The sequence below is a fragment of the Cyphomyrmex costatus genome, unplaced genomic scaffold, assembly GCF_001594065.2.
Source record: "Cyphomyrmex costatus isolate MS0001 unplaced genomic scaffold, Ccosl1.0 scaffold8, whole genome shotgun sequence".
NCBI classification, from domain to species: domain Eukaryota; kingdom Metazoa; phylum Arthropoda; class Insecta; order Hymenoptera; family Formicidae; genus Cyphomyrmex; species Cyphomyrmex costatus.
Window position 1 is genome coordinate 226,838 of NW_017280375.1, and position 15,278 is coordinate 242,115.

The 15,278-nt window shown below is 32.8% G+C and overlaps 2 protein-coding genes across 3 annotated transcripts in view; both read right to left on the minus strand.

Annotated features, from left to right (window-relative positions):
- The window catches only part of LOC108781272 (F-box/LRR-repeat protein 16), an 8,585-nt gene extending 5,983 nt beyond the window's left edge, over positions 1–2,602 (minus strand). Inside the window, exon 1 of one of the 2 annotated variants that reach the window (XM_018549196.1) lies at positions 2,434–2,602. Coding sequence is in view for 1 of the 2 variants with exons in the window: in XM_018549195.1 (XP_018404697.1) it covers positions 1,729–1,825 (97 nt within the window). In the remaining variant the exon portion in view is untranslated. Of the gene's footprint in view, positions 1–1,728 lie in introns of both variants that reach the window. The other variant, XM_018549195.1, reaches the window with a different exon arrangement.
- An 866-nt stretch (positions 2,603–3,468) lies between these two features.
- Positions 3,469–5,400, minus strand: Arpc1 (Actin-related protein 2/3 complex, subunit 1A). Its single transcript, XM_018549218.1, has 6 exons — positions 5,014–5,400; positions 4,675–4,935; positions 4,308–4,598; positions 4,011–4,189; positions 3,634–3,903; positions 3,469–3,557 (listed from the first exon to the last, which is right to left on the minus strand). The coding sequence occupies exons 1-6, from the start codon at positions 5,078–5,080 to the stop codon at positions 3,519–3,521; spliced, it is 1,107 nt and encodes a 368-aa protein (XP_018404720.1). The 5' UTR covers positions 5,081–5,400; the 3' UTR covers positions 3,469–3,518.
- Between the last annotated feature and the right edge of the window lie 9,878 nt (positions 5,401–15,278).

Below are 15,278 nucleotides of genomic sequence, written 5' to 3' on the forward strand. Positions count from 1 at the left end.
AGAGAGAGAGAGAGAGAGAGAGAGTGAGTGAGTGATAATATAATTGTATTGTAGTAATTTTCTCTACATTAGCGAAAAATCTAACATTATATTAGATTATTTCAGATTCTTGGAATTTTCTTGTTTTTCCGAGCTGTAATTTGGTTCGCGGTGGTGCACCGCTATTTCCTGTTACCATTTATCTTGTATTATTTTTATTTTTAGCAACTGTACTCTATTGAGTTTATCTTGTATATAAATTGCGATAAAATCAATTGTAATTATTTAAGTAATTAGATTTTTTGATGCAATGGCGAAATTTTACATGAGATTTTTGTACGCATTTTTAACATGCATTTATGAAGCGAATTGTATTCCCCCCGTATTTATAATTGTCTATTATTCAAGAAAACAATTCTTTCCAAATATTTAACAAACGTCAGTTGAGAAAATAAATGTCTTTGTATAATAATATCTGATATATTAGTGACACAAATGGACTCAATTGTGATTCTAAATGTGTGTGATTCAAATTACTTTGGTCCGACAATTAAATATTTAGGCCTAAAAAGCATGATACATGCATCGCATAAAAAATAAAAGAAATGAAATTATATTTATAAATACACGACTTCAATTTTGAAGTTAATATTGAATCGTATTTCTCGAATCAATGATTAAATAAGTAGTCAATAATTGTTTTTACAATTAGCCGTATTGCCAGCGCTTGTATGCACCTATGGCCATTATAGATACTCTCTAACTATATATAGGCCGATTACGATTTCGTCGTCCTGGCCCAGTGTTTTCCATAGATATTTTTTTCTAATTTTTCCTATTTGCATATTTTTATAAAGACCGATTGTTCGATCTTTTGGTAAAGTTTACGTATAAGTAGGTAAGTAGCAAGATCATGTGCGCGAAATTTTATCAAAGATGGAACAATCAGCCCTAAGTATATCTATATATATATAAATAATGCGTTCGGCGCAAAGACGGCGCGTTTTTGAACGTAGCGCGATTAATCGCGGCGAAATAAATAACACGACACACTATCACAATTAGCAAGAGAAATGAAAGGCATTTAGAACAGAATTTATTCGATTCTGATACATGACAATGTGATTTTCTCATCGATCGAGGAAGTAGCCACGATTAATGTAAAGCTAAATGGCCGATTAAATATATGGCTCTAAAAACGTGCCGTTATATTCGCGCGAGCTTACACAGTAAGCTATCGCCGCTAATATTTTTGCGTGTACGAGGATGTGTGCTATCGATTTCGTTGCAGTTACAATCGCGACGACGAAAGTTAGTAAGTTTTAGTAGTGGTTGTCTCGCTTAATAAATTCTAGAAAAAAATATTGCGCTCGACGTAATAATAAACACGTCGCGTCGTTCGAACGCGATAGATAAAAGGAGGAGAGCGAATGCTTTCGCATTAATAAGAGATCGATCCCTATATATCGCAATTACGTAATATGTAATCGGTGGGACCGAGTCGAAGGGGTTCGAGAAGCGCCGAGCGGGATCGGCAATCCTTGGCGACTTATATATTTTTTTTTATCACCGCACCGTTCAAGCGGAAGATAAACCGCGATCCGCGGCGATGAGGGCAAAGAAAAAGGTCGAACGGGCGCATGATGTTATACTATATACGAGGGCTATATGTAGGAGGTAGTAATAAAGAAGAATAAGATTAAAGGGTATATATGGGAACGAAGAGGAAATGTGTTTCGCAACACCGACCATGATGCTTCGACGTCCGTAATCCCAGGCCATTGATTCGTTTGGTCAGTTCGGCGCTGGCACGCTCGACGACGCCCTGCGCCGATATCGAAGACATGATATCTCGATGAGGCGCACTCTCGTCTCGTTCTGCACTTGTTGTCGGATCCAATTGCGTCCGCGCTTCGTAGTCAAGAGTAATACGATACGATCCGAGGACGACGGGACCGCGTCATATTCGACCCGATCTGATATAGCACTTCCTCGCACGAATGAGGACGAACGCCGCGCACCGGCGCGGCGCGGCGCGGCGCGGCGCGGCGACGACGCGCTTATTTCAACAGCTTTCAGAGAAGCAGCGCACACGAAGGGATGATGATGATGATGATAATTGATAGCATGTGTGCGGCGTGCGCGCGCGCGCGCACTCGCGCGCATCCATGTCGAGATTTATCTCTACGCTATTTATCCTTCTATTTCTCAGCGCGCGCGCGCGCGCGCGCGAGAGGCGTCATTATTAGCGATTATTGTATTCTACTCGATATAATCCTTGTACCTCGGCTTCCGAAACAGAAGCGAAAGGGAAATAAAAGCACACAATTTCAGTTAGCCGCGAGCGAGAGAATCAATAATCGGCGCGGCGACTAACCCGCAACACGTAATTCACGAGATATCCGCGGTGCACTGCGCTGACATTGACGATGATGTTGGACGATGCCAAGCTACCTCGTAATGCCTCGTATCAACGATATTCCTGCGTACGTCTCGGTCTCTGTTTACGTTGGTTTACGTGGTGGTGGACGTACAATACAGGGCAATTATAACAATGCCACTGCGGGCAGGGTGCGAGCATGGCAAGAGACTTGAGCGCGCCGCTGCCGTTGCACACGTAAGGGTAGTTTGCGCGAGACTGAATCGATATTCGCGACTTGCTGTCCGCTGTCGTTGCTCAACTTATCCGGTTGCCTCTTCCCCACCCTCACTTATCGGCTGCCTTCCTGGCGCGCGTGCCAGCTAGGTACTTTACGCCTGCCACGATGGCGAACCGTTCGAGCGGAATCGCCCGCCTCGCAATTTTATATACCCCTTTCAATTTTATATACCCTATATATATATATATATATATATAATCTTATAAATCACAATAAAGGAATTGAGTGTCATATCTTCAATTTTTATACGAAATGGCAACATTCGTATTAACGGGCGATATAAAAGAGTTAAATCTCGATTTTCGATATGAGAATAAAGATTTTTTCATTTTATGCGATAATTATTCTTCTGATAAAAATAGAACATGCGGTTTAATTTATCGATTTTCTATTTTTCTACGCTTTAAATACTTCATTTATTGAGACCTCTTAAATATCTTGATTTATCTCTCTTCAGTAGAATTTATATTTTCCATCATTAGGGAATATGTCAATTCTTTTTATTAAAAATTTGGCATTTACCTCTAATCACATCGTCAAAATATTAGATAATATTGGTAAAACCATGTAAATAATAAGGTAACTGAATCACTGATTCAGACTTTTCCGACACCTTGTATTCGTTGGTGACGTTCGAACGACGTCAATCTCGCCAATGTTACCTTCTTACAGAATTTGCGTTATTGGATCATCTTCACGTACCGTAATAAGGAGTAGATGACACTTTTTTTCTTTTCAAGAGGATAGGTATGACGTGGGAAATTTAATGAGGCAATTAATTTTAATGAGAAATTGTATAGTATTTATTTTAACATTTATACATCGTTGTATTGGATGTAATATCTCTCTGATCTTTGCAATATAAAAAAAGTTTCATGCTTACACTATCTTGAGACCAGCAATGGAATTCTCTAGAAGCTTGATAAAGACAAAAATCAATTAGAAAAAAAAGTACATTATTAATATTAATTAAAATATACGTGATACAAATTACCTTCAAGTCCCAAACTACAAGTTGTCCGTCTAAACTGCTTGTGCTAAATTCATAATCAGATACTCGGCGCACACAGTTGATTGTGTTTTGATGTATGCTATCCAAAGCATTATCGTTCGTCTCGTTTCTCGCTTGTCGATCTAGTGATTGGAATTTTCGCATAGCAGATAATCCGGCAATCTCCTTTTTTTGCGTGTTGTCTAACTTTGAGACAAAATATATTTGTCCGTTGTCGTCTATGGAATATAACATTGGCATACAGCTATGTCCCTACGAGAAAGAAGGAAGGAGAGAGAGAGAGTCACCACGATTAGTGTACTAAATTAGTGTACTCTCGCGAGTAATCTAAAAGATAATCTCTTAAAAAAGTTACTTACAGCGGCAACAATGTTATTAGAACCTATCCAAATGCAACTTAAAAATGGTAAATGCTCTGTATATAGTCTCATGACTGCATATCCTTTAGTAGCGTCAGCGACACACACAGACGAGTTGTGCGCTACCCAACAGATTTTATTGCCACATGGACTAAATGCTACTGAATGTATCCAACCACCTATGAAAGCAACGATTGAAATGTCAATTCTTTATAATGATAGAATTTATAATTTACATATATTTCAAATGACAAAAAGAATTAAAATGTAAAATAGAATAAAAGATGATAGTTTTACCTCCATTGGGTGTATTAGGAAACTCAGCCAACAATGTTCCTAAGGTATTACTCTGTCCCCAAGGACTAGTACTAGGAGCATCCTCCATATCACTGATAAATGCACTGAAGACACGGACTTTATAGTCCGTCGATCCTGCTACCAGAACCTTATTGTTGGGATGCCAATCAACAGTAGTTACCGTAGACCTCAATGGACGCTTAATATGTTTACATAACCACCAATTATTCTCTGATACGAAGTAACAAACAGCTATAACTCGTCCTCCGGAACCCACAGCAAATTTATTTTCTGTAATGACCGAGTCTGTGTACAGAGCTGTAACAAACTTGGGATAAATTCTTTCAAAGGAACATAGAGGATATACCTGAAGGAGACCATTTTACACAAGTAGCGGCTCGATTTATTCGCAAGAGAACCCAAGCGGGATCCCACTTGCCGTCTTCTTTCTGAGTCCATACATAGGCGTTCTTGTCTGCAGAACAGGTGACTATACGATTAGTTTTTGGCGCCCAGTCGATTCCCATGACAGCCATGTGATGCTCCTCCAAGGTCTCGAGTAACTTCCATCCGGATGAAGTACGTTTGTGCACTTGGATCTCATTGTTGTTTGGGCATATGGCAACCTCTGTGACAATGGCTTAATTATATATCTACTAATTCAATCAAACAGTTATCTATTAGAGACAAAGGGTGGTGATCCTACCAGTTTTATCTCTGTTCCACGCGTGACAGCTGATGGCATCGACACCCAAGTTGTGGACCTCCGTCATTTCGCACTTACTCTTACTATTAGTAAACGAAAATGTCTCAAGAGACGATTGCGTAGGATGTCGAATATCGATGAATCAGTGTATACTTGAGACGAACTTGAGGGGCACGCGGGCTCGACGGGCGCGGTCGTCGATTAAACTTTATTAAACAAGACAAGACTCTGTCGTTCGAGCGACCGTGTACGGAAATTCGCGGACTCTGGTCAGTCTACACGAATTTCCCAGCCTCTCCTCACGATCGCAAAACACCGCCCCTCTATACACCGGAATTGACTTGACAGTTCATCCGTAGATAGTGGGTTATCTATCCCTTCTTCGAGGTTATGTTCTCCCGGATATACGTATGTACTGAAGACGCGCGCGGCGCGCTGCTCTCGGTATCCGGCCATTCCGGTTCGACTTTTTCTTCTGCGCGCGGCGCTAGTGATTTTACGGAATTTCTCCCTGCAACGACGACCTCTACCGAGTGTTACTCGAAGCAAAATAGCTAGGAAATTGATAATTTTCTAAACGTATCGACTGCAGTAATTTGCGACTTTTTTCAAATAGAATCGATTTTGTAGAGTTGGTAACCCTACTGTTTTTCTTTTTTTTTTTTTTCTTACAGTAGAAATGAAGGGTAGAATTGAAGGAACCGAATAAATTTATAAAAAGGAGGAGAAAAATATTAAATTTTAAAATAATATTAAACTTTTGTAAGAAAAACGGCAGATTAAGGACGAGTTACTGGAATTCTTTGCAATTGGAAATTAATATTTTTATCGATTTTTAAGAAGAGGTAAGAAAACATATTAAAAATTTGTTAACAATCGTTGACAAAATCATGGAACATTGAAAATTTTCAGTAATTTTTTCTCTTTTTACGCCCTTTAACTAAATATAAGTAATGATTTCTTCGTTTTTAAAATTTTATTTTTTAATATACAATATTTTTTATGCTATAAATAGTCGATATATATATTAGATAAATACATATACCGTAATCAATTATAGCTATAACATACGCGTGTGATTGCAACAGATTTATTTTCGCGACGCAAACCGCTACTGTGTCGCGCTGTGTCGCAGAGAGCCCAAAGCCAAAACACGCCCTCGTTTAATCCGTCTTGGTCATACCATCGATGTGCCTTGTAGTTTGATATAACTAAGGCCGCGTAATGAAATATTTTACGCAGTGCAGAGAACGAAGTCATAAAATATCGGTAGCGACTGACGCTGCGTCGCGTCGCGTCGCTTTGAATTGCGATTACTATGCAATATTATAACGCATAATCGTGATACTTGTTTTATTCGCAAGCATACTTTTTTAAAATCTACTATTGTGCACTATGAAAATTAAAAATATGAAAATTTTGCTTTACGATTTAATTATATTTAATTTTTAATTAATATTTTTTAAAGATGTATAAATGAGATGTATCGAAACTTATATTTTAATTATAATGTTGTATCATCCAGATATATTCACACACCACATATTTTGTAGACGTATATGATATTCATATTTTCATATGATATTCAAGTTAAAATAGTTTAATTTATTATATATTTGCATGTACATGCAGAGACAGAGCTAGGAAGAGACAAAGAGATTAAATTACTTAATTTCATATAATATATATATTTCAAGTAGATTTAATTAAATTTACTTGAGACAGAATAATTTCTTAATTACTAAATTGAAATAGATATTTATGTCATTGTGTAATGTAAACAATAAAATATTAAGCTATATTTCTACAACTTCAAGTTTTCAAAGTTTTGAATTTGTTAGTTGTTAAAATGATGTGTATACAGCAACATATATATTCTACTTTACTATGCAAAGCGGCTTTTTACTGTTGGCTCTCTCTCAAATTAGCTTTTAATGGAATTAACGAAATTTTATTACTACATAGATGAAAGCTCTCTTGTACTTCGCGGTACATATCAAAAGAGACTTTTTAATATTTAATACAACGCGGTATAATGGAGTTATTATCTCATTTTAACGGATAGGTAAACACCGCATTAATGTATTAATTCCTATAAAAATAGTCAAATTTTTACATAAAATCTCACGTATGTCTGAAAGCAATAATTATTGATTAAAATTAATATTTATTTATACAAATCTAGTTATATAAAAATGCAGTTATAATAGTTATATAACAGTTATATTATATGTATAATAATTATCTAAATTAACATTAAACGAAGAAATATTTATAGTTTCCTATTTTTTACGATTGGAATGTCATTAAAACAAATATTTATTTTCATTTTCAAGACAATATTAACTTTTGATTCTAACATTCTTATTTTGTGAAAAATGTACAATATCATTATTTATATTTTAAAAACCAGTATCATCTTTCCTATTATCCAAATTATAGCTCTATAGTGTCGATTTTGCGAATGTTGTAACGTTGAATACAATATTTCGATGTGGTCATAGTGAGAAAACCGGAAAACCACCTTCGCCACTGACAAATCAGTCCCTCGAGAATTGACCACACAGGTCTGAGCCTGGCAAACAAACTGGTTAGACCACACTCCACTACCTAGTGTACCTTCGTATTAAATAACTATTTTCCAAGGGTGCCAAGTCATTTTCGAAATCGACTGCTCGTCGAGCTTGAGGCTTTCCTCTTATTATATATGTTAATCTGAATAATTTAAGCTCGGACAACTTGCTCGATTAATAAAAATAGAATGGTAAGCAGCTGCCGCAGATTATAGTGCCAAAGAAAATCGTATCGTATCGTATACATAATCAAATGTAGTGTTTGTAAAATATCAATTTACATTCCGAATTATTTTCAGGCAGAAACTTGAACAAATGCCACTTTTTATATTCTTCAATTGTAATATATGTTTGAACTTAAACGACCAAAAGTATAAATATTTTTTTCACAATACACGTTAAATGTATGTACCGTGTGCATTGTAAATGTTATTTTACTTGGTAATTTAAGTTAAATAAATTTTTCAAAGATATTTTAATATTCGCGTTGTTTTGTAGGGAATCAAAGTTTGCAATTGTGTGTGACATAATTGAAGTTTGATATTCATTTTTTATAAGTTTTTTAAATCGGTTTTACTATAGCTGCATCAGTGTGTGTGTTTACGTGTATAAAACACACACACACACACACACACACACACACACACACACACATATATATATATATATATATACACTATAAATACATGTATACACGTACATTTTGTCTCTTTCGAAATGAAATTCTAAGAGTATTTTTTTACTACATTTTATCCAATCATTTCGAAAATACAAAAACATTCGCCACAATTTCCATAAAATTGAATGTATAAGTTGCAGTCTTCGATTATTTATACAAGAAAAATATAATATAGATTATATATAGATATAGAATAAAAATAACACTATATATACATTTGTGGTTGAATTCTTTATTTCACTTTTTATAGAGGTTTGTGTTTTTGGATCAATAACTGCGCGCAGGTTATTCTCAATTCAAGCATATGTTTCAACGACAATTTTATTTGTGAAATATTTTTAAAGTTAATTTTCACAAAAAGTTCTATCTTTATACGTTTATAGAACAAATAATTTTTTAACAAATCAAAATAAGATTATAATCTTTTTAATATATATGTACATACGTCTACAATTACAAAAATAGATAAATATATAGAAAATGATAAGGAATTTTTATTTATTGTTCTTTTATCATTTTTATTTCTGTATAATTTAAAGACTATGCGTTATATACAGAACAATGATGCATTTTGGTAAATATTTGAGTATATCTTTTTCGAATATTTTGAGAATACAGGTAATACGAATTAGATTGCGTGAACTGATAACGTTGTTCTTAATTTTTATTTTAATTTTGATGGACTATGTTGCCACAAGTGTCATGTTTAGATCTTAAGACATGTCTCTTGTCTCATAATTAGTTGTCACTATTTAAGTTTTTGGTAACGAGAGAGCGAATCTTATTTCTCACTCGGTGAGAAAATTTGACAGTAAATGATGAAAACGAGCAGAAATTTAAATTTTATTATCTTCCGTTTGCATGTTCAATTAGCTCAGTTTTATTTTTTCACATTACGTTTTTACATAATAAATTACAAGTTATCAGATATTTTATTGTAGACTTCTTCTCTTGTGGTCTAATAAAAATAAAATGTGAGAAACGTTGTCATTACGATTTCTGATTTAAATTATCCTTGTGCCAGCATCTCTCATTGAAAGTAACGATGAGTAAGAAAATGTGGAACTTCAATTTCCCCTTGTCCTACGTGTCGAAGATTCCAGACGATGTATCTAATAAAATTTCCGCTAAAATATGCTCTTGATTAAGTTGTTCGCTCGCGATGTTTTCGTTGGAATATAATAGTAAGTTACTTCCTTTACGTAGTATTACCGAAAATTTGTGATAAAGCGTATAAAGATGGATACAAACTTTCGTTATCAATGATAATTAATAAATATTGTTTAAAGTTTTTTATAAACAATAAATTACGAAGTTTAATAATAATAAATATCTTTGAAGTCTTTCAACAAATATGTTAGAGTTAAACGGGTTAAAATGGATAAGTATGTGCTAGATAAATCGGATAACGGATGTCTGGGCGTGTTAAATTTCGTTGTTGCTTTCGTATTTTTGCGTCAAACTGCAAATTCAGCACTAGGAGATACATTTAGATAAAAATAAATGTAGACCCAATGGATACGTTAATCTTTCCGTATGTTTATCACGAATTTATCGGCCCAATTTTTCTCGATCGACAGACGTTTAGATAAATAAATATAATGCTATAGCTGTACCATGGCAAGTAATTTCTTTTTTTTTTTTTATAATTATGGTAGCATGATTTTTTCTTCTAATTATTTCATGCATCGTATATATAACTCAGATTATTATACGTAATAACACATACAGATAGATAATTAATATTTTTAATTAAAAACAAATCGAGAGTTCTTTTAAACTTTATTAATATTTTTAAGTCAGTGAAGAGTTCATCGTTAAATTTTCATTTATGATAACGCATGACAAGATATCAGTTTGATACTTACAAATAATCATTTGTATTCTATATAAGATATGCAAAAATGTTGTTTAAGTTTAAGATTTATTATTTGATATTATAATATATTAAATTTAAATTTTGAATAAATTTTAACGTTTTACATTTTATTAGATATTTTTTATAAATAAGAATGTAAAATTGAATATCCATTCTTAACTTAGTATTTTGTTGAGGTTACTTTATGAGTAATATGTTTTATCGATTAAAAATTTAATCACATAATTTGTGTTAGATACGCGATCTTATCAAAAAGTTTATGAAAAATTTAAAAAATTTGCATGTCAAATATGTAAATCCACGATTGAGTTACTTCAACATTGACATCCTGTCGTCGATCACTATCGTTGCAAGGATATTTTAGTCGGCGATATTGAACGAGCAAAATGTCATCCTTGGCTTGCATATGGCCACGTACGCGTGTCATGAAAGGAATTTTATCTGATATCGGGTAATAGAGTTCGTGTCGAGGGTATCGAAGGGATTGATGATTGAGAAGAAATGCTCATCGAAGAATGAAAATGTTTAAAGTTACCGAATGTTTAATGTTACAATCTTACAAAGAAGTTACAATTCTTTATATAAAATTGTTTATTTTGACATATATACCTCAATTAAGAATCATTTATACTAGCTGTAAACTGTTAACTTTTGTAGTAAAGTATAAGAAAATGACTAATCACAGTTGAATATGAAGAGAATGAAGGCAATTATTCTTACATTCGACTGAATAATCTATTTCTTGTATCTTAATTGCAGCATAAGTTAACAGTTTATGACCAGTGTAAATGATTCTTATTTGTTTGTATAAATTGAGCAAAATTCAGACTTATGTAAATTAGGTAAATATTACTTAGCTATACTATAATTATGTTTTAAAAGAAGGTAATCGAAATTAGTTCATGCGTATGAAAGTTCTTGAAGGGGTTTAACAATTTTATATCATAAAAACTTATCTTGTTGTGCGCATTTCATAATTATGTTGCTAAAAGTTAATGTCCTAATAATTTGTGTAAACGTTTAACAAAACTAATTCATTTCCATTAGATATAATTTTTGAAATAGACTAGAATATTACTCTGATCCGCCATCAGAGGTCTATCGATATGTATTGTAAATCGCTTTAAAAAGCGATTATTTCCCGAATGCAATAGAGACATTACCTTGCAATCAGCAAATCTCGCGAATATATAAAAATATTAGTTTATCGTTCGTCATAGCTTGTTTGGTTTATTAATATAAAATAAATAATGAATATATGTATATATAAGCGTTACAACGTTATTTATAGAACTCTGACTTTAGGCGATTTTTAAAATTAATATTGCCAGCGTTTATATAAGTTTTATCCTTAAAAATTATTTTTTTTTTTTACCACAGGCCATAGCAGCAGTTAAAACACAACACGGCAAAAAAATACAATTCTCTACGCTGCGCTACTACAGTTTCAAAACCAGAAGCTGACTTGGAATTTTTATAAACATTTTTAAGGTAAGTGTTCATCGTTTTGTAGCTTGGAGTGAATCACTATCATATCTTAGTATTAGTTTTCTGAGATAAATGGCAAAAAGTTCTAATTCACATTCATTAAAAATATATAATGTAACGTATAAAAGAAAACGTTTTCATTTTTAAAATATCATTTGTCATATATTTTCTTGTTTAAAAAAAATAGTTTATTAAAATTTTTTCGATATTATTACCAATATATCGAGTGGCAGGATAAAATTTGCATAATTCATGATCAAATACAGCAGAGAGCGCGCAATTGTAATTTATCAGAGCTATCCACTTGGTTCGCACGTCATCCGCGCGTCTGATAGCATCAAATGATCTGACGAGATCGATGCATTAAATCGGATCATTACTAACGCAATGACAACGATAATGAATCTAATAAATCAACACGACAGCAATAATGCTCATTGAAATCTTTGTAATGAAACAATGATGGATGGATCGAGCTATTATATCGAGTAAAATGTCGAAATATAGTAAAATGTCAAAAGTTAGTAACATCTGCATCGTAATCGCCTATCTGCTAAAGTTCCGACTAGAAATGGAGTTACGGTAAATTAAGAGGATTTATCTCATCTACGCCTCCATCTCTTTATCGTTTGCAGACATTAATTCCGAAAATTGCTGTAGTAATTTAGTCGGTGTTCTTCGAATGACTCGCCATTGCTAAGTGCGCAAGGAACTTTCTCAACTTCGTCATCCTGATGTTCTTCCTATCCTTTTATTACTTGAGAATTAGAATTTAAAATTTGAGAGCATTTTGATCTTCTATAAAGACGCGATCAAGTAACAATTTGCGAATACCTCCTTGTTGGAATCATTGAATATATGTAGATAAAAATTGACCTTTTGTTCTGAGAATACATTAATTTGTTAAATGTAACATACATATACGTATATAATGTTTGTAATTATATAATAAGTTGAGTACAAGACGTCTTTTAAAATGCTATACTGACCTGACGGATCTGCATGGTTATATATATATATATATAATGAAATAATATTAGGTATATCTGCATCTTGATACTTTAAAGAAGAAGTGAATTCAAGATTAAAATCAAAATTTTATTTAATATTCCTGTCTTTTTATGTATATTCAGAAAGAAGTCTTGTTATTACAAAGTTTCGTAATTTTAACAAATTGCACTGATGACATCTTATTATGCAATGAACGTCTTTGTTTTGTTAACGTTTATAAAAAAAATCCGTGCATATTATATAATGTCATATTAAGATTTATTTAAAATCAAGAGTAATATTCTCATAGACGTTTCCACGTCAAAGTTTTGGTTATCGTAAATCAGAATTTGTGGTATTGAACAGATTGCGAATTGAATGTAAGGATGTGGGGTAAGAATACGAAAAAGCGTGAAAAGCGTGGCATATACCAAGGAGATTGCCCGCCCGTGTGTCGAATCTACGCGTAGTAGGTTTTTGAAACAGCTCGTAATTTATGACGCGTACAATCCGACTAAACCGGAAAAAGCTATCGGCGTAGCAGCCGTCATTGCAGTAATCCATAATATATCTATATATAGACGAAGTATCCGTTGCGAAATCGTGCTCGAGAAATGCCGATTCTTCGCTCACGAGGATTATCGCTTTCCAATCGGCGATTGTTTCTGCAACGAAAAGTGTTGCTGATCGTTGAAGTTTCGTAAATATGATTGCGAAGTATTATTGACTAAATGAGATATCGTTCAAATTAGAAACAATAGATGCCATCAACTCTTCGATTTCGTAAGCATTTATCAAAATCATATATTAATTATATTTCATTTTGAGTCTATTATAGTTTGTGGAAAGAATCGTGGAAGAAATCACTTGTGTAGCTATAAATGATAAATTCCAAATTTGTACTCTTTGTCAATGTTCTAAATAAATATCAGATAGGTAGAGCAAATCAGCAATGAGCAAACATCATGATTAATTACAATATCAGAAACTTATTATTCAAAAATTTAGAAATATATGCGTACATGTATAATTTTAGTTGTCTACTGCACTTGTATTTCTTCGATTTGCAGTTTGTAGTTATTTAAAAATAATATATCATCACACACAAAATATCACAATTAATTGCAAAATATTTTAGTATTGGTGTAAATGTTTTTAAAGAAAAAAATTTGATTAAATTAACATTTAACTATCTTATTGTCAGTTATAGAATCTTTGACTTTACATATATTGCAAAATACATCTACTACATATACAAGATAAGTTTAAATTATTGCAGACTTGAGACATTGTCTGATGCCAGTCGTAAATATTGACAACGTGATATTACAACCAAGAATAATATGCACTCCTATGAGTTACCAGTATAAATCACTTCCGCGCTTTTGGGATGTGAGCAGAATAATTTATACATCGCAATGGCAAGGGATGCAATCCAGAAAATGCCTGAAAATGTATATTTACGCGTATCTTTGAAAATAATTTTTACTTTATTCTATATAATATTTTTGCCAGTTAATACATTAATAAACTGTAGCGCCAATATGTGATTACTTTGTAACAGTTTTGAAAGAAGATATTAGAATCGTGTTTTTAATGTTTCATACTTTAGCACAATTCTACTTGATACGAATCATATTAGAAATTATAAAATGATAGTATCGATACATAATTGAATGTATTACTGGCTAATCCATGTGTTTATTATGATATATACTTTTGGGACTATTTTATACATAATTTTTAAAACATGAAAAATTAGATAATGCAATGTTTTGAAAATCAAAAATTTGTATATAACAAAAACGATTAAGTGGCGCAGTCTTTTTTTTGTAACAATACGAATATATATTTATATATGTGTTGCTGAATATTTTTTTTAATAGAACGTGGATTTAATAATAAGGTTATAATGTATAGAATAGGATCTATATGTATATGTATATATATATGATATATGTGTGTGTACATGTAATATTTCGTAAAGGAAAGCATGAGTCGTTTGTAGAGATTTGCATTAGTGTACATTGCATTCTTCGGTAAATACGTACATGCAGGCCGCATTTCTTATAAAATGTTTGCAAGAAATAAATGAGAAACTCTAGTTTTTCGTAGGAATGTTGGTGATATAGTAGATATCAAGGATTAAACGTCCGTTACAGGTAATTGAAGAGAAAAAGAGGAAACAAAAAAGTATAAGGGTGGTAGGCGAGCGTTATTGTAGCGAAAATAATTGATTAGCAATAAAGAAAATCTGTTGGAGACATTAACGTAATAATTGACTTTCTTGTTTTTCCAAAAGACCGTGAAGTAACAATTGAGTGAATCGATATATAGTAAAAGAGTATGTCTGTGTTTGTTTCTTTTAAGTAGATAATTTAATTGTGTGCGTGTGCGTGTGCGTATGTATAATGAGTGAATTGTCAACATTTGTTTGGTTGTCATATATTCCTAAAATAGTGAAAACATATATTACTAGCAGATATTATAACATGAAATTAGAATTTAATTTTTATTTATCATGGAATAATGCGGCTATTGTTTTGTCTCACAATCTGTCGCTCTGTTGGCCTTATACTTCATCATCTCTCCATTTAACCTTTTACCGCTATGCGAACGCGTTGTAACAGCTCTCATTAATTCTTTAACATCTACG

What these genes read in the sequence shown, in the direction of transcription:
- Arpc1 (XM_018549218.1), bottom strand. Translation starts at nt 5,080, where the DNA reads ATGACGGAGGTCCACAACTTGGGTGTCGATGCCATCAGCTGTCACGCG. An exon ending in TGTAAAATGGTCTCCTTCAG is followed by an intron (nt 4,599 to 4,674) that starts GTATATCCTCTA and finishes CGGTCATTACAG; the next exon opens with AAAATAAATTTGCTGTGGGT. An exon ending in TTGTAGTTTGGGACTTGAAG is followed by an intron (nt 3,558 to 3,633) that starts GTAATTTGTATC and finishes GTCTTTATCAAG; the next exon opens with CTTCTAGAGAATTCCATTGC.